At 40.6% G+C, this 19,552-nt stretch overlaps 1 protein-coding gene across 1 annotated transcript in view; it reads left to right on the top strand.

The window, feature by feature from the left end:
• ALKBH8 (alkB homolog 8, tRNA methyltransferase) overlaps positions 1-19,552 on the top strand; it is a 57,693-nt gene that overhangs the window by 36,138 nt on the left and 2,003 nt on the right. The window contains exons 8-10 of the mRNA XM_082337601.1: positions 4,898-5,004; positions 9,150-9,304; positions 10,135-10,400. Of these exons, the coding sequence (XP_082193727.1) occupies positions 4,898-5,004; positions 9,150-9,304; positions 10,135-10,400 (528 nt within the window). The remainder of the gene's footprint in view (positions 1-4,897; positions 5,005-9,149; positions 9,305-10,134; positions 10,401-19,552) is intronic.

The raw sequence follows: 19,552 nt of genomic DNA, 5'->3' as shown, positions 1-19,552 counted from the left end.
CTCCTTGGGGTTACCAAGAAAATCATAACAAGGTGAGACCTCAGAGAGAAAAGAATGAAGTTGTCTGTATATTGAAATAGTTTTTAAACATTCATATGCTAGATGTCAATTAAGAGGAAGAAATATATAGATACTTAAAATGACGCAGAAAATTCAGGGAGATAGTAATGCATTGCATGGATGGAAAATTGAATACAATTTTTGAAGAAAGAAAACCTAGTAAGTATATTAAGCATCTGACCAGTATCACCATAGTGCCTCAGTAGATAAGCAGGCTTAGCAAGAGATGGTATGCTTTGGCATAAATCTGATATGGGCTAGGCCTGTGTGTGTGTTGAGAGATTTTTGAGATAGGCAGTACTGAAATATTTCATCGTCATGATTGTCAACGTTGCACTCATTGTCTGAAGCATGACTAGAGACCATGATACAGGATGTAAATATCAGCATAGGTTACATAAGATAAATGTCCTGTGACATGGTTTATTTGGAGAAGATAATCCCATTCTCTTTCCCCGTGAAATTCAGCATTTTTCTGAATTCCAAATTTTGGAATTTAGCATGGTTTTTGCAGTGAAAGGCACTGTGTATTACTGATTGATTGCCTCAGTTCTGTGTAAGCCAGCAGGCTCTTGTCTCTGCGTAGAGCCCTACTGTGTTGTTCAAGCTCCATGTGTGGGCTTTAAACCTCTCAGCTGTCTTTGAAGTAGACATTCTTTTTCATCTGTTTTACATGTGGGAAACTGCTATGTAGGCTGATAATGTGTCTTTGCTCTCTGAAAATTCAGTAAATAACGTCAGAGACTTGAGAAACGTTCCACATTGTACTTTTTTTAGCTTTAGAGTATGTTTTGTCTAAGGTAGTCTATTAACATCAAATACAAATTGCCTCAGAGACAAAGCTTAGAAAAATAGTGTTGCTGTTCCACACTGTACCCGTGAAATCCTTATCGACATTGTCCTTATAGCCCTGTTGCATTATTTCTGTTTCATCTTTGGATCGTTACTTATTTGATAGACCAGTCATTCACCTCCATCCTCCTGCTCTTTCATGAAGTTCGGTACCACTGCACTGGAAGGTGGTGCAGACTTCTCACTCCCTGAGGAATTAAAAAACCCCATACTTTCTTCCCTTCTTCTTTTAAGCTGGATTCTTTTCTGGTTTTTGCATTTTGTTGTATTTTGTGCCACAGGAACAATGTTCGTGATGTGGGTGTCACTTTGCTTTGATGTTCAGCCATCCTTGAAAGCTGTTTATGCTTCATGTGCTCCTTTGTCATGAGCACTCTTTCTTAAATAACCTGGCATCATGACAAGATATTTAAATCCACAAGTAGGTATTATTAGCTGTTTGTTTCTTTCAAGATTTTTGCTGTATATGTAGAAACATAATTTTTCCGTAGTGCAAAGAAAGAAGGTAAAAGTTGTATAAGATCAAAGCATCCGCTATTTTTATTTTTTAATGTAATCCCTGGATGATGCACCATGGGCTAGCTGGAAATTTGATCTTTATTGACTCTGCCACCTAAGAGAAAAAAGAAAATAGGTAAAAACGAAAATAGTAATTGGAAATAGCTCCTGTGGAGCAAAGCTGTCATGAAGCAGATTGATTCAGCAGTGGCAGAGTTGCTTTATTGATTGTGAGTCCTTAGTAAATTAAAAAGAGGACCAAATGCGTTAATCTTGTGTGTGTGTGTGTGTGTGTGTGTGTGTGTGTGTGTGACAGTGACAATTTAGAAGGTTCTGCCAGGATAAAGACACATATAGCAGTGTGGGAATGTTATCTACTTCAGTCAGTAATAGGCTTTTCAGAGATAAGAACAGAGTTCTTCAAAAATCCTTCTGGGTCAAATATTCTTTACTGTACTGTAGACAAAGAATAGAAGAAATACTGTTGCTTGTTTTTTTAAGTGTTCAGGTACAGTTATTCTAGATAAATGAATGAAGCATAGGAATTGCACAAATTTTCTTCAGATGTTCACAGTGGATTCCTTAAATTTGATTCTTTGTCTGTATTGCAATGTCAAATTTGTTGTTAACAGAAACAGTGCAAAACTTTAATATATTCTAGCTGAGGATCTCTGCTTCATAAGCAAAAGTCAGTTTTGGATTTGGATTTTTGACTCTTTCAGTTACTGCTTATTACTTAATGTCATTGCCCATTTGCAAGTAAATGAATCCTTTATTTGTATTTTCCTCCTCAAATCATCACTGCTTGTTGTAAGGATGATATTCATTTAGAAGGGGAGCAGCCACACAGCGTGAGATGATAATGCAGAAGTTTTTCCTCCACAGAAAAGCAGGGAGCAGGGACAGAGCTGGGATCCTGTGCTGGTGAGGACTAGACTTGCCAGATGTTACATACAATAGGTAATCTCCTGCTTTTCAGCCTCAAATTCTGCACCATCAGAAATTTGTTTGACATATTTCTTGTTGGCTTAGCGTAGCTGAAATTCAGCCAGGAGGACATGCTACTTCTGCTGGAAAATCCAGCTACCAGGGATAGTTTTGTGGCCTCTCATTCCCAGTGTGCTATCTGTTATAGAGTGCTCTGAACCTCTGCTATTTTGGATGCACAGTTGTTAACAGGACAGGGTTTGCAGAGCATCTTCTGCTAAGAGACTCTGGGGAGCCATGCAGTTGGTGCGGGAAAAGGAACTGGAGATGCACAAGGTAAAGCAGCAGAGAAGGCAGGGGGCTGGAGGAACTGTTTCCCACTGCTTCACACAGAGTGCCCCAGTCTGGCATGCAGAGAAGTGAAAGGGAATGAGGTCCTCTTCCAGGGCCAGGAGCGAGATAGGAACTGGAAGTGTAGTAGCCCCCAGAGAGCTGGCAATCATTGACTCTTTGAGAAAGTGCTGTTCTTGAACATCAGCTCCAAGAATGGGGCTTTGTAGCTACTACTGATACAGAAAGAGGGACAGCAGGGTCACTGAGCCTCCAGGAAGGTATCTGGACAGTCTCATGATCGGTTTCTTCTGCCATACTTCTGAAGAACCCAGTCTCTATCTTGTCCCCTCACACCTGTCCCCCAACAGCAGTAAACCAGATGGCAAAAGACAGACTGAAATATCATCTCACCCATTTCATCCAACCACATCACTTCCCACTTCTTTTCTTTTTGTGCTTTTCCTTTGCTTACTTGCTGGTCCTGATTAGTCATCTTCTGGTTTCTTTGCCTTGCCAGATAGCTACATCTTTTTACAGAGGCTTGCACCTAGTCGTGCTTTATGGGACGGCCTCACCATCAGATCTGTGAAGCCACTGTGTTTTCTCCTTCACCCCATGCTTCTTTGAAGAAATTGCTAAGTGCAAGGGAAGGAGTATATTAGCAAGTGGCTGCCATTCATCTATTTGTGTAGCTATTGAAGTGTTTCATAATCATTAATCAGAGCTTATAGGTAGGCTTTATTCCTGTTCCCCCATATTTCTCTTCCCCTTTCAGCCCCACTGTTTGTCACCTTCGTCATTTCTTGGCTTAAATTTAGATAGCTCGACAGGAGAAGCTGTGTCACTCTATGTGGGTGGTACTACAGCGTAAATAATTTTTTCCCTAAAAATGTAAATGCCATTGTAGTTTGCTCCAGTGTGCACAGCATTACATAGTAAATGTTCTGAGTGGTAATTTGTAGTGTTTAAAAGTCTTGCTTATTCAGTCTGTCTTGCCATTTTTTTTGTGCTGAATGACTGATCATTGCACCACTGTTTTCTCTTTGTTAAACGCATCTGTATGCAGAAGCAGAACTGCTTAATTTGTTTCGATCTGGCATACTGTAGTAAGTCTGCTTTTAAATTGTATACTTACTAGGTTACAAATCAGGTGGCAGCACTTTCATGGTGCTAATTCTCCAGTGTAGCTGGAACCACTGACTTGAATAGTTTTTGACCACTTTTCTTTTTTGGTAAGTCTTCTGTAACTCGTTTGGCTTGCTTAAACGACTTGCTCCTTATTTTCCACAGCAAGAGTTTCTCTCATTTGGGAAATGTAAAAGGATAACATTCCTGGCCCAAGCAGAAGCAAAATGTAGCACTGCCATCTGGGCTGTGAAATTGGAATAAAGCTGAAAGCGTTACCTCAATATATTGCCATGGCTAGAAGCCAGGTGGCAAATAATAAAAGGATGGTCGGGTAGTTGGCATGTTAGTCAGGATCTTGGGAGACTGCATGTGCTTGTTGTGCTGCAAACCTCCAAGAATGTGGGCCGGTTGGAAATTATTTCTCTCACCTAATACTGGTTATCTAAATGTTATGTATCCAACTCTTGAGTTAATTGTCTCAGCTCAATCTGCTGTGAATGGATAGGCATTTCCAGAGGGCATAGGGTCATTCCACATCACCTAGCTCTACATTTTAGACTAGGATGAATCACTCTGTGGAGATACTTGTCTCTCTGCATAGACTTCACAAAAAGACAGCAGCTGACTGCCTTAGCCCAGGTACCTAACTTTGAGATGCCTGAGTTACAGCAAATGAGCCCTCTCTTCCTCTTACGCAGTTGCCTTTAGTTGAGGGGTAGTAATCCTTTCCCGCCTCACGGGTACACACAGAGATTAAACGGTGCTACTGTGTTCTCACAAAGAAAACTATTACTGTGAAAAGAAAAGAAAATCCACAAATATATGTATATTTGTATATATTTTTAGTATTTTAATAATCTGTATATGCACATATATTTGTGAGTGCCTCAGATTTTTGAACACAGTGCTGAAAGGGAGAAATCTTAAGGACAGAAACGTAGAGGTTTTTGCATCCCTAGGAAGTCGTAGCTGTTTCATGGCAATATTCTGATGAACACATTGAAGAGGCAAACAAAGCAAGGACTTAAGAATGCCTGGCATGTATATGAAGCTCTGTAAATCATGCTCATTTGTGGTGGCTGGTTTTGTTTCTTTTTAGATTGTGATGGATTTCAAACACCCTGATGGCCATACAGTGGCAATTATGCTGCCCCGATGCAGTTTATTGGTGATGACTGGAGAATCCAGATACCTGTGGACACATGGGTATGTATAAGAGTCTCTGCATTGCTGATAATAGAAGAATAATATGTGTTGTTTGTTTGCTTTGTTAATGATATTCTGTATTTAAAATCGCTCTGAAAGAAATCAAGTCAAGTTTTATAATTAATATACAAATTCAGTCCTCTGCTCAGCTTAAATTGAAAAAAATGGGGATTTTAGGAAGCTAATTGCCAGTCCCTGAGCTGCAGTTTCCTGCTGCTGTCACAAGTGAAGTTTCGCTCGGAAATTGCTCTCACGTCTGCAGTGTGAAAGTCCTCAGTGACTCTGAGCTGGCAAAGAATTGATTGTAGTGCAATTAGCTTCCCCATTTCTTTTCTCTCTTTTTCAGCCCACAGCTTTTCCCATTGGATCACATATGCCAAAGGCTTTAGAGAAGGGCTGGTTTAACAGAGTGACTTCCCCGGCACAGAGGGCATGAGGGTGACAAAGGGGAGTCTTGCTGAGCTCTTCCCAGCTGCTTTAGGGACAGTGTAACTGCTGATAAGGCTGCATTGTACTGAGCATGTTTGGGATCCTGGAAAAGAGATTTCTTGAAATATATCTTGAGGCTTTGCTTATTGTAGAGTTTAAATACATGCTTTTTAAATCATGCACCACTGGGAGATACTTAAAATAGGAGTGCTGAAATTGGCAAAAAGGCTAAAACCTTGGCGAGCTCTGAGAGTGACAGTAGTGCACTTCAGGAGGATGTGGAAACCCTCATATTGGACAGAAATGCCCATGGTAAATGCTTCTTCCTTTGTTTGATCCAAGCCATCACTGGTTACAGCAGTCAATTGGAGACACTAATTACATTCTGTGTAAATTAAACATCAAATCCTTTTATTGGCAGAAGATTTTCTGCCTTTTAATTTTACTAGTTAATTTATATTATGAAGAAGGGTGAACGTGAACTCCCAATGACCTTTACATTGTTCATTTTTACAGAGTGCTTATACCACTTGTATATTCCCTCATTAAATTAAATAGTTGTAAAAAGCAGCTGGTACTCCTGACGTGCATCACTATAGAAGCCCAGGGCAGTGAAGTCCTTTGTTTTTTGGTATACAAGGCTGAACACTGATACCAGCATTATAAGCTGCTTATTCTGTCCTGCCAGATACTGTCAGTCATCTTTTGGAAAGGTTATCTACAACTCTGAGAACATAGTGCAGTTTCCATGTCGGTGATGTTGCTGGTGTGGGGAGCCAGGGGGCAGCCCCCAGCCCTGGGCATCAGGCACCTCCGTGGGACTGGGCTGAGGCCAGCTTGGGACATCAGCCTGGGGGTCAGGGCCCGGATCAGCGGGGCAGTGGCTGTGCACAGACACAGCTGGGGATCCTCTGGGGCTGCAGCTGGGGCAAGGCCCAGCGAGACAGCCTCTGTTTAAAAGCACCTCCCAGGGGAAGGAGGGGTGGCCCTTGCTGAGGCTGCTGCCTGTCTTCATGGCAGCTTTCTCCGAGGCCACCAGCTCTGCTCTTTCCAAGCTGGCCCCGGGCAGCCAAACTCCCAGCAGGGGGAAGGATGCATGCAAGGCACTTGCAGTACTTGCCAGCAGGCATTCAAGTTGGGGTAGCGTACCTGCCTGCTGAGGACTGGAATGAGATTGTTACTTAACTCACTTGTACGTTCAAGTCATGGTTGTCTTTTGAGAACCAGTGACATAAACTACATTTAAAATGAAGATCCCAGATCTTTGTACTCATGTATAAGTTATTCCAGTCCCAGTGCTTGTCCACCTTTCCTAAAAATAGTTCTGTATATTTTTAAATGCAGTAGTGGGTCAAGATACTCAACTGGAGTAAGCTTTGCAACATGCCAGTGAAGCACACTATTGTAATCAATAAGACTAATCATCCAGCAAGCAAGTGTAGTTAATTCACTTGCATACATAATGTCAGGATGTATTTAAGATCATTTGCGATGCCTTTTATCTACTCCTCAGAAGTCAAATTAGAGAGCAAAAGGTTCAGTTTTGGAATTATTCTGGAAATGCTTTCAATGTGTATATTTGGATACCAGGGGAATGAGTGACTTCATTTTGACCCTGTTAATAAATGCACAGGAAAAGGTTTTTTGTTCTGTTCTGTCTGAAAGAGAAAGATACAGTTAAGAAATAAGCTATACAGTGTCATCAAGGAGAGCAAAAGATATGTACTCTTTTTGTCTCATAGGTGAAAGTAAAATTACGGTTTTTCTGATGAGGTTCATTTGTGATGTTTTTTCTGATGAGGTTCATTATTGGTTGGGTAACCTGACAAAACACCATTCCTGACACTGCAATAGTAATACGGCTCTGTGCCAAGCAGGACAGCGTGCAGCACTTTATTTTTGATATTGGGAAGCCTGTTTTTAGCCCAGCCTTTGTCTGGAGTTCTTGCTTGTAGTATAGGCAAAAGGAAATTATGTAGGCTAAAACTAGAACCTTGAAAAAGAAGACTTATTTCTGAAAATATTAGCTGCTATGCTTAGCTTATTGCTGCAGGTACAAAAGAAAATGAAATAGAAAATCTGCAGACTTGGGATTTGAAGTTCTCCTGTCCAGGGAGTCTTGGGCATCCTCAGCTGATGATTTCATCATAGCTTCATTATCTGCCATGAACAAGACGGTTCTTTATTAGATCCCATCCTTTCCATGGCTGCCTTTGGGACATTTCCATTTTCGGGGCTGCTCCATGTCTCCTTTTTGCAACATCTAGGTGGAGCATCCTGCTTCCTGATTTCCAGACAGAAAAGACCTGCACTCTTTTTCCCTGTGACTTGATTAGAGAGCAGCTTCCCTGTGGTAGGAAAGATGGCGTACAGCAAAGTACGGGAATGCTGATCGGGCTGCAGGCTGCCTTCTCAGCATTTGGATCATTCTTCTTGGTTAAGTACAGGCACTGGTCCGTGGTTTCACGTGACCTGCAAAAAAGTTCCAATAGAAATTTGAGATGAGACTTGACGCTCTGCTTTATTAGAAGATGTAAGACGATTTTTTCCCTCTTTTGGCTCAACCTATGAGGGTTAAACTCAGCTAACCAATATGGAAGTCAGTTTTATACTGAAAGTTTGTCCTTCTGGGAGTCAAGTACTTTGAAGTCAGCAGCTCTGAAGGGGCTTCACTGAGAGGCCAATTCCTTAGAGATGATAGGTTTTTTTCTTGAGGAAATTTGTGCATTAATCTCCTTGATGACTAAGTTCAAGAAGCATTTCAGTGTGACAGTAACAGCTTTGAAGTGCTAAGCTATTTCCCTGAGTAGTTTCCATTTTGTTCCAAGAGTATCTACTTTTTCCCATGTGCAAGTGATGGGAAACCACATGTGGGTGCAGCTGTTTCTCTTCTCTCGTGTTGTGTTTCTCATTTTACTTTCTCACTTTCCTCTTCTGAAATTTAAGAGAGATCCATTGGTAGAGATGTTAAAAATTCTAGGGTTTGGTACTTTTTCATCATGTAAATCTCTTCATAAAATTATTTGAAACTTTTGTCACCCCCAAAAAATTCCAAATCACTTTCATTTTGTGAATTTTGTCCTTGTAAAAATGTTTTTGTTTTCCATTAAGATCAGTGCCAAATCCAGAAGTAGCTTAAGAAGCTCTGCTCCCAGTTTGCTTGATTGATAGATTTTGGTCAAGAAAGATCTACAGCGGAGTTTCTCCCTTTAAGCATTTTAGCAAATCTCCTAAGTGCTACTTCTTTGCATCTCCTGTTGTCAATAAATGGAGAAGTAATTCTGTTGCGAAGCAAAATTCATTGGAGAGGCCTGTTTGTAACAAGAAACTTCAATCTGCTAATGTAGAGCTCAGCCAATGTTATGCTTTTATGCCTGTAGCCACTACTTTTACTAGTGTATTTTATCTTTAACAACTATCTCAGATAAAGTCCTAGAAAAATAAACAGTGCAACTTTTTGGAAGGAAAGGAAGGGAGGAAAGGGAAATGTAATTACTTGCAATTAAATAACGCTTTAATTAACGTCATTAGTTTATATGTCAGCACCTTTTTTTTTTCTCTGAAACTGAGTAAGTCAAAAACTGAGAAGCAGCAGTACATTAAATAGCAGGTTGTAATCACACTTGTCACAGTATTTAAGGAGTGCCTTCTTATAATGATGGATTGTTTTTTTTCTGATGCAAATTATTCTTTTATTTTGTGTTACTTTGTTTTAGGATTACACCCCGAAAATATGATGTCATTCAAGCATCTGAGCTTGGGCAGAAAGTTGGAACAATCACTGCTGACGTTGGAGATTTAACACTAAATCGAAGGGAAACAAGGACATCATTTACATTCAGGAAAGTGAGGAGAAGCCCTTGCAATTGCAGTAAGTGAGGTGATCTTCAAGTCAAAATTGTTATTTATCACCAATATGTAAGCTTTTTTTTTTTTTTTTTTTTTTTTGAGCAAACTGGTTTATCCCTTTGGATAGTTTTGGCAGTCCTCGTAGCCATTGCTGGATGGCTCAGGGTTAGACATACTATATGGCTTCAATTGCTTGCATCCATTTGGCTGCTGTAATTTCTCTGTACAGGAAGGCATTTGGCTTGCTCTAGAGCCAGGCAGGTAATCTGGAATCTTGCATTTCATTGGGACCTCAAGTGCTGGAATAATGTACCACAATAGAAGTAGCTACTATTCTTCGGGTTCCCATCAGTTTTTGTTGTTTTTAATTTGAAGGGGACTGTAATTTTCTGAAAACAAGTACATGAGAGAAGTAGAAGCAGTCAGATCTGCAGTGACAGAGCCATGTCAGTGCCTTAGAGCAGTACAGATAATAATAGATAGGTGGCTCAACAATTACATGGAATTGAAATCCATTTGTGGCCTCAGAACAGAATTTCAGAGACTAAATTACAGTGATGTCATGATCTTTGATATTAGGGGCACTGTCTCAGTTTTGAAAACATAAACCTCATTAACATAGCAGGATGAATGATCACTGCAGACAGCCTCTGGTACATGTGGGCAGGTTGCTTGTTTTAAGGTCATCAAACACTTCTGCAGTTTGACCTGCATTTCAGTTTTTAAAAGGTAAAGGAGGAATGAAGCATTTTTTGCATTTTAATATTTCACTTTTATTTTGCTAAATAAGTTTAACCAACAAGGAATGACTTTAAAAAAGTTTATTTTTTGTTTATCTGCTGCTGTATCTAGTTTACCCATCTGTCTGTGACAGCCAGAAAGGACAGCAAAGGCAGGTACAACCTTCATTTCCCCACAATGAGATGGAGGCCTCAGAGCTGGAGCAAGAATATGTACACAAGGTGTACGAAGAGATTGCCACACACTTCAGCAGTACCAGGCATAGCCCGTGGCCCCGAATTGTAGAGTTTCTCAGGTCTCTACCAAAAGGGTCAATAGTGGCTGATGTTGGTTGTGGTAATGGGAAATATCTAGGCATCAACGAGGATTTGTACATGGTAAGTAGTAGCTACTGTCATTTGTTTTCATTGGTGCAAGTGTTTATTCCATCGTGCAGCTGTAGCATGTTGGAGCTTCAGTTGTGGGAAGAGTGCCAAGAACAGAAAGCTGTTTCCTGATCCAAGATCAATTACCAATTGTGTTAGGTTTCCACATCCATTCACTATGTGCATTACCCTTTTCTTTCTTCAAAGCCACTTTTGCTTTGCAAGTCAAAATATGTTAATAAAAAAAATAGTAATGGGTGCAGCGGATTGAAAAATTGTAACGGATGCTCTAGCCTCTTTTGTTGTTGAATAAGCTTAATAAAAGGGAAAATGGTTGGGCAATTTGAATGCTTCCAACAAGTTTTTCACTTGGCTGGTGGGTGGGGAATGCAATGTACATGTTCCTGAAATCTTCACGGGCAGTGCTACTTTTCATATTTCACTTCCCTTTGGCCTGGTGGCATGGCTCATTTGTGAATGATGTCATGTTTGGCTGTCCCACCTCTGACTCTGTGCATAGGCCCAGTAAATATGCCAACATAAAATTCATGGGGGAGTCTCAACTTCAGCACAGATTTCTGGCCTCTCACTCCTTTCTCTTCACTTTTAGACAGTTCTGACATTCTTCCTGATGTTCTCATCACCTTCCCCATCTCACAGTCTGTATGCCGCCTGGTTTTACTTCTCTCCCTTCCTATCAGGGAGACAGGAAGCACATACAAATGTGAACCAAGAGGTAGTTTTTATTGCAAACATTTCAAAGACTTTCTTGCAAGGGTCAAACTTCCTGTTGTTTTTACCTAAAAGAAATCTTTCTGAGAGGTGTACAGTATGCTATCTGCTCTCCCCTCTTCCAGAATTGTTTGATTCTTTCATGTGCTTGTACTGTGAAACACTTTGAAATCCATCAGGCTTGAAAACCTCTATGTAAGGCAAAACATTCATTATTAATAATAAAAGTCACACTTGTTTGTCTGTTTCAGGAGTTTCTGTCCTGCTATTTATATTCAGCTGTAAAACATAAGTTGGTATTTACAGCCTTGTCTGTATTTGCAATGGATTTATTTGCATTACTGTTCTTATAAGCTAGAACAAAATCAACTGGTTTGTAAGTAGCCATGTTTATGCCTGACTGCTGTAGCCTGAAAATAATTACTGATGTTCAGTACATTTCAGTCTTTCACTCCTGACTCCTGTGAGAACAATCAGCAAACCTAACTAGAAAGGAGAAAAGTTTGTCAGGGTACCATGAAGGTCACCTGGTCCTAGAATGAATTTGGTAAATTGCTGTTGTCTAGGTTTGTGGAAGGCTTTTAAGGTGAAATCTCTGCAAGATGCTATGTTGAGAAATTGCCAGCACCAGTCTGCTTTCTGGAGCTCACAGTTAAGCAGCTAAGGGAAAGAGAGATCACGTATCTACTGGCAGTCAAATGAAAGCCAGCCCCTCTCCTCTGTTACTTTAGGAGTTACCTCATTTCATATGTGCCTGCAGGAGAAATCCAAAACATGAAAAGTAACAGTGAAAGGGAGGAAATTTTTAAAGAAGCAGTTGAGACAGCTGAAAAACAGAATCTGGGAATTGCTTTATTCAGTTGGCCTACCTTCACGTTTTAATTTCTACTGGTGACAACTAGTTCTCCTTGGTTGGAGCTAGACTCTAGACTTTGCATTTGTTTATTTTCATCTGCAAGCTAGCACAGAGTCTCAGGAGGATGGATGTGACTCTTTCTTTCTACTATATTTATTTTTATACATCAGCCAAAGTGTGGTTAAAGAAAAACCGGTGTATATCATGTTTACAGATTTTTTTTAAACTTTTGACAAGGTATCTCAAAAAGACTGAGAACTAAATTATCGTAGGTGAAAGGAACGGTGTGGCGTTACACTCGTTTGGAGACAAAGGAAGGTAGGACTGTTGGATGGCATTCAGTACTGATGAAGTGTTATCAGTGGCTGTCACTTAGATCACCTCCCATGGATATGAGTAGTTGCTGCTAGTGAGGACAGTGAGGTGATCCAAGGGGACCTGATGGTTTGGGAGCAGGTTAAGCTACGGCGATCCGTTTTCTGCTGAGAAGACAAAATACTTTGGGCACATTTGGTGCCATTTATCAGATGGAACTCACCGTCACAAAATGCCAGAAAGCCAAGCACGGAGCAGCAGTCATAGGGATTGGGTCAAATTCTTCCAAGAGACATAAGATCATGTTGTTCATAGGTAATACAAACCCTTGTTCTTTGACCTGATGGAAAGTGCCAGTAGACAGGACTTAGCAAGACACTTTTCTTATGGTCAGCTTTTTAGAGAGTGAACTGTCCTCATGATTTTTTTGTGCATCTTCCTCTAAAGCAACTGGTACTGGCTATTATTTGAAGCAAGGTACTACTTTAAATATTTTGCTGTTTCTGTGACTGTGGAAGTGACTGCTGTCAGTTCTTTATTTTCTGGACGCTGATCTGTGGGAAATCAGTACTCATTTATTCCTTAATAGGAAATCAGTACTCATATACTCCTGAATGGGATTTTTACCTCTATTCCCTAGCTGTACTGTTCTATAGGAAGTACTGTAGAACAGGTGTTAGTGATGTATCAGTATTATTACTGGTAGCCCATCTCCTTGGTATGGTGCCTGGGTTGGATGAGTCAGCCTGTTCAACCATTCTTCTTATCTGAGGGAGAAAGGAGCCGTCTTTTCCGCTTTTTGTTGTCCTCCTGGGTTGTTATTTGGGCTCAGCAGAAAGGTCTGATTGCACAGGGCTGTTCTCGTGTTGTGTTACTTCCATTTACCGCGGGTTGGGCATGGATCCAAGGGTGAGGTGTTAAATAATACTCTTTGTGTATCAGGTGCATGGTTAGGATAGGGAGAGTGCTCTCTAGATGCAGCGCATCAGTTTCCTCCCTCATTTACTCCTCTTGACTTGGGGGCATAAAATCCAGGCAGAAACTTAATAAATTGCTGCAGCCTTTCCTTCACAGCAATTGCTGTGGCTCTTGGTAAGGTTTTTACGCACAGTGCACTGGAGCTCTTATAGGTCCTGTTGGGAAAGAAGCAATAAAGCAGTGCTGTGAAATTAGGAGATATTTAGGGGTTGAGTAGAGCACTGTCAGTACAGCCATGTAGCTTGGTGTGTTTTGACTCAGAAATACTGAAAACCTGAGGCAAGCACTTTGTGAAAGCAAGCGATGTGCCATAAAGGTTACTGTACATTTTTAGATAGGATGCTTCTATCTGAAGTAGCAGCGCTAATGGTAGATCAAAGCTAAGGTAGCCCTCTTGATGGTTTTAATCTTCAGGCGCTGTCTGAAAATATCTCCACTGTGGCCTGTGCTATTGTATTTGCTTCCGTTTCTTTTGGATGATTACATACAGCCTTATCTACTTGAGTATGGTTGTGTGACAGTGAAATGCATAAGTCCAGCTACGCGCAACGAAAATGACAGTGCTGTAATGGCTGCATTATTCTGACACGGTGAAAGAGCAGCAATTTCATGACAAACAAATTGAGATTAAGAATGTTTGAGCAAGAGATGGAATCCAAGTCTGATGTAGTTAGGACAAAGACTGGAGAAAGATTGAATTTAATAAAGTTTCAGATTACTTTTTCTTTTTCTGTCTCGCCCAGCTTTTTTATTGTTTGAATGAATGCAAAAGAGAGAAATGGCTTTAGGTTTGTGGGTTTTGTGTTGTTTTGTTTTTTCTTTTCACAATCCCCTCCCCACCAGTTTATATTGAGTGTTTTCAAGCTTAATATTCATATCTGTAAGCAGGGCTTTTATTTTTGCAGAATGCTACGTTTTAGCCTTACCCATCCCCCCATCACCACGAGGGTTTCATTCCAGAGCCAGCTGACATCATTGCAATGTATCTCATCAATTTTTATGAGCTTTAGCTCTGTCTCCCAGTTCCCCACAGCACCGTTCAGCATCCTCACAGGGCTAGGGTGTGAGTGAAAGACATTGAAGCCTTTCAATTTTGTGGTTTACAGTTTTAATTGAACTGATAAAATGGTGGGAAATACAGTAACAAACAACTGCAAATGCCATTGGGTAGGTATTTTTTGTTTATATATAAAGAAATTATTCTCCTTTCCAGAATACTGATGCTAGGAAGAAAAATTATGGCAATGTAGGAGCCCAAACGCTTTGCTCTAATATAGACATTCTTATTTCTGTAGTGCGTGTCATTCAGAGGTAATCAGTAATGTTGCCTGTATTTCACATGACCTTGTAAGACACCCTTTTGCTGCAAGATGTGCACCTCTGTTTTCTGCATTACCATCCCAAACTGGGATCTGCTGGAACTGTGTAAAAGTTGGATTTTGCCAGGGTGTGGGGAAGAGAGAGGGTGAAGATTTGCTGTGGTGTGGTTGCATAGTGATGGGTGGGTTTTAGTTACGCTGGGTCCGTGTTGATTGAGAACAGATTCCTATCCGAAGGACTTAGGAGTGGGTAAAAGCCAGAAGGACAAAACTAACTTGCAATAGTATATTTGGAGCCAGTTCATTGTATTTTTGTGATCAGAGGGTGAGGCAGAGGAACCTTTCCTGCCCTTTTCTCTCAATGAGTAGGAATCATTAAAAATGATGGGAGATCTGGGATGAAGAGAGTTCAGAAGGAACTGGGCAACAGCGGCACAAAACCAGAATGAGCGCTGAACTGCTTAACTTGGTTCTGACGCTTTGTCATTGAGAAATGAACTTCACGTTGGTCGTGGTTTAGCCCCAGTCCTGGTGGGATGGGGGAGAGAATCTGAAGAGCAAAAGTACGAAAACTCGTGGGTTGAGATAAGAACAGTTTAATAATTGAACCAAAATAAAAATAATAAATTATAATGAAAATGAAAACAGAGATAGAGAAACGAAACCCAGGAAAAATGAGTAATGCAACGGCTCACCACCCGCTGACCGATGCTCAGCCTGTCCCCGAGCAGTGATTGCTGCCCACAGGCCAACTCTCCCCAGTTTATAGACTGAGCATGGCGTTGTAGGGTATGGAACAGCCCTTTGGCCAGTCCGGGTGTGCCCCCTCCCAGCTCCTTGTGCACCGGGCAGAGCATGGGAAGCTGAAAAGTCCTTGACTGGTGTAAGCACTGCTTAGCAACAACTAAACCATCAGTGTGTTATCAACAGTATTCTCATGCTAAATCCAAAACACAGCACTCTACCAGCTACTAGGAAGAAAATTAACTCTTTCCCAGCCAAAGCCAGGATAATGTTTTAGACATAGTGCTTTGTTTCCACAGACACCCTGACTGTACGCAATGGAAAACCAAAACACTACGTGAAAGGAACGTTAAAGGCCTTACTCAGACCAACTAGACAAGGAGATTTGTCTGTCTTGCTGTGGCTGTGCTGGTGTCTCTTTTTTTACGTATGTGTGTGTTTGCTGGAATGTAATTTGCTTCCTTGAGGCTCTCATGCTATCAGTTATAGCTGAGGTGTTTCTCCGGGGAGCGACATAATTCCATTTGGCGGCTGGATTTCAGAATTAGATGTCGTTTTCTTCATCACTTTCTAATGTGCTGAATCAATCAGGTTTCCAGATACCTAAATGAACTAATTCTACCAGATAGAATTACTTATAATGAGATAACATAGAAAGAAAATATATAATGGTGGGCAACATCGACCTGTCTTTCCCTGTCTTTATTTAAGCTTGCAAGAGGATTTATTTCTTGCAGATTTCAGCACCATTATGAAGCAAGCTATTTATTTAGTGTCTTTTGCCCCCTAATGATCTATTCTAAACCACTGCATTAAGTAGATTTTATAAAACTTAGTTTAGCTACTCCTGGCTGAAACAGTGGAGGTGAAGGTGCCTGGGAATGCAAAGGAGCGGGATGGGATATCTGCCTGTGTTATCCCGTTCCCAGGAAGCCAGTACAGAGCTGCTGCAAACTCAGACAAATCACAGGTATTACATTTGTTTCTCCCTTCCCTTATCCTCTTTTATCTTAGTCTTTTTTGATACTTCCATTCGTGTAAAGGTTTGCGTTACCTGGTGTGCCCTAAAGAGAAGGTGCTGTATGCCAGAATGACGACACGCTTTTGCCTAAGTTTTGTGTTTGCCGGGATTCCAGTTGCGGAGTTACAGGCCTCCATACTAATACAGATTTTTTGGCTTAAAACAAGAGTTGGATGCAGTTAGTGTTTATCCAGATACAATGAAAATCAGTGCTGGAAATCCCTGTTAAAAATGTAAGTGGATTCTGAGCCCCAGTACATAGGTGTCAGTGGCCGCTCTGGAGCTCCTGTGAGCCGTTGTCCACATCACAAAAAGCAGTGAAGAGAGGGGTGGGGGAACCTGCCAAAAAGGCAGGGATGTGGGAATGGCTGCCTGGAGTAAAACCTGAGAAACCTGAGAAGCCAGTCTCCTTTGGGGAAATACTGAAAGTTGTAGAGCGACTCGCTGAGAGGTGGATTCAGCTCAATAGTCAGGTATCCTATTTGAAATATATGTGAGAAATTGGGGGGGTTGAGCAAGGAATTTGATTTGGAAAACTGGGAAAACAGATAAATGATTGAGAAGACTCACAGGTAATAAGAAATAGGGAACCTTAAAAATGCATATAACTTGGCTCACCAAGAGATGTACTAGATTCTGTTGGTTTTGGACACTGAACTAACAGTAATTCGTCTACCATTCTCCACTCTTCTAAAAGAGATGTCAGCAAGGACAGTATCACGTGCTGAGCATCAAAATTAGAGACATGAACTGGCAAAAATTAAAGCATTCCAGTTAAATTTTGAGAATTTTTAAAAAATGTTTTGATTACATGTTTAATTAGAGAGAGAAAAATAAACCTGTTCTAAATTAAAACATTCCTTTGAACTGTTTTCTGTAAATGAAGCTTCATCACATCAAAGCTTCCACGTGCTTCAGAATGTAGAAATCAGTTAGTAACAGAATTGGGAAAAGCTGAGTTTGGGGTCTCTGCCCCTTGTTGTAAATGTTTTCTGTACTCATAAAAATCATAAGATAGGCTCATTTTCCAGCTGTCAGCTGGGATTGCACCACTGAAGTTAACTGCTTTTTGCTAGCTTACTGTTTTCTAAGAGACCGAAACCAATGTATTTTGGTTTTTAATGAATGCATGTTTCTTATAAGCTAGCAAATGCAGGAATGTGGTGATTGTAATTCTTTTAAAATATCATGCAGAGATAATTCTAGTAAGGATGCTAAATTTGCTAAGCTCCAGCACCAAGCATATCTGTGGTGACTCCCTGTGTTCAGCATTTATGCATATATATGTAGCACCTATTATAATGTTTACATTTAAGACAACTTAAAGTTTTAGCCTAATATACCTGGTTTAGAGCAGCTGTGCATTCAGAGTGACCCATTTCAAGGTCTCCATTTTCATTGCGAACCAGAATCTTTTTGCTTTGGATGTAGATTCACTTTAATAACTGTGACAATACAAGTAAGCCTGACTTTGTAATTATTTGATATAATTTAGATGCAAATGAGGACTTCACATTCTGGCAGTCATGCCTTTGTTCTCATTCTCAGTTCATTGGATTTCATCAACATACAGCGTAGTCCTTTTCAAGGTCATTTTGGGAGGGAGGATTGAGTTCCATTATCCAGCCCGTTTTTGCTGTAGATGCACAGGGCCAAAGCAATTCTTTCTGGAAAAGCTTGTTGTCAGTGGAAGTTGCAAGTGTTCTTCCCCCTCCTTCTGCCAGCAGCGAATTCAGTCCTTTGAGTTTTATTAAATACTGCATGCTAATGTCTTAATTGCAAAAGTAGTTTTAGGCACCGGTAATGAGGCGTGGAATCCCTAACATGCAGGTTGTCAGCTAAATCCATTCCATGATGAGAGTAATTTAAAGACACTTCAGTTGGCTCCCAGTGTGAAATGATGGGGATTTATGTTTACTTCCACGTAAACAGGAGTTTCCTTTTTTTATTCATAAATAACGCTATCCACTCCTTGCTTCAGTAAACGCAGAGATGAGGCCACGGAATAAATGGGAAGAAAGCAACGCTAGGACTGATCTTTTCAGATCTGTTTAGAGCTAACTGGCAGGACAATACGTACATGTTCATAGTACTGTTTTTGCAGAGGATTATCTTGGGTTATCAGGGTGGCATTTTCACAACCATTTCATTTACTTTGGACCAAAAGTCAGGAACCTGACTAGAAAGCAGCTCACCTGGAAGCTTTCAGGACATGAGAGGGGAACAGAATCCTGGATTTCTTCAGAACTGTGGTGGTAGACTGAAAGCTAAAATGATTTGAACCGATAAAATGAAAAGTTGTGATGGAAAATAAATATATTTTCATTAATAGTTGCAAAAGAGATTTTTAATTTTAGCAGTACTGTTGTCTCTGCTGGGTTGATTAACCAGAGCAAGTTGTTTGCTATTCTTCTTGCAGCAAGGATGGTTTAGTGTTCTTTCTGTGTCAAATGCAATAAACACTGTCAGCAATAATTATTAAGGATTCTGAATCTCTTCTCTGCTGTCTACTTGTTGCTGATCATTGAAAACAAAAATAAATATAATATTCTCATGCAAGCTGAGTTTGATATACGACTTGGTGGCAGGGCTTTGGTTTGAGCATTCAGTGTGTGCAGCAGACATGAAAATGAGGGTGGTGCACGCCTCGCTCTATTTGTTCTTTCAGAAGGGTCTTGATCAGTTTGGATTTATTGGTTTTATGCAAGCACATAAAAGCCCTCTTCTAGGTGCTTTTTCTTACCATCTTTGACCTGGATGCTGGGCAAGGTTCAAAGGGGGGATAAAAGAAACATTTTATGAGGTGTCCTGAAATGGTTCTTAGGGTTTACTTCATTTGGACTGCACAGAACCTTGGAAAATTATGTTGTGCTTAAATTTCTGTGGATTGCGATACTGAGGATGAAGAGGACTGTACCTGAGCACTTCCGCACTTCTGCTGAAATGGGGAAACCTGGGTGATCAGTGAAGCTGCGCGACATACTTCAGTGGTGCCACCAAGGTCACCAGATCGTTGTTCACACTCGCAGATTCAGCTTTTGCGAGTTCAATATTTGGCTGCTTCAAATGTTGTCAGGTTACAAATGGCAATTGAAAGGAAAAGAAAATACTGCGGTTAGGTCACCTCTTGTTTTGCTGGTTTCAAGATACCTTAAGAGCCAGTTTTGAGGAAAAGTTAGGTTGAAACCTGTTCTGTCTT

Source organism: Platalea leucorodia, assembly GCF_965183815.1.
Source record: "Platalea leucorodia genome assembly, chromosome: 2".
Classification (NCBI taxonomy): domain Eukaryota; kingdom Metazoa; phylum Chordata; class Aves; order Pelecaniformes; family Threskiornithidae; genus Platalea; species Platalea leucorodia.
The sequence above is the reverse complement of the archived record's forward strand: the minus strand, read 5'-3'. Positions and strand labels throughout refer to the sequence as shown.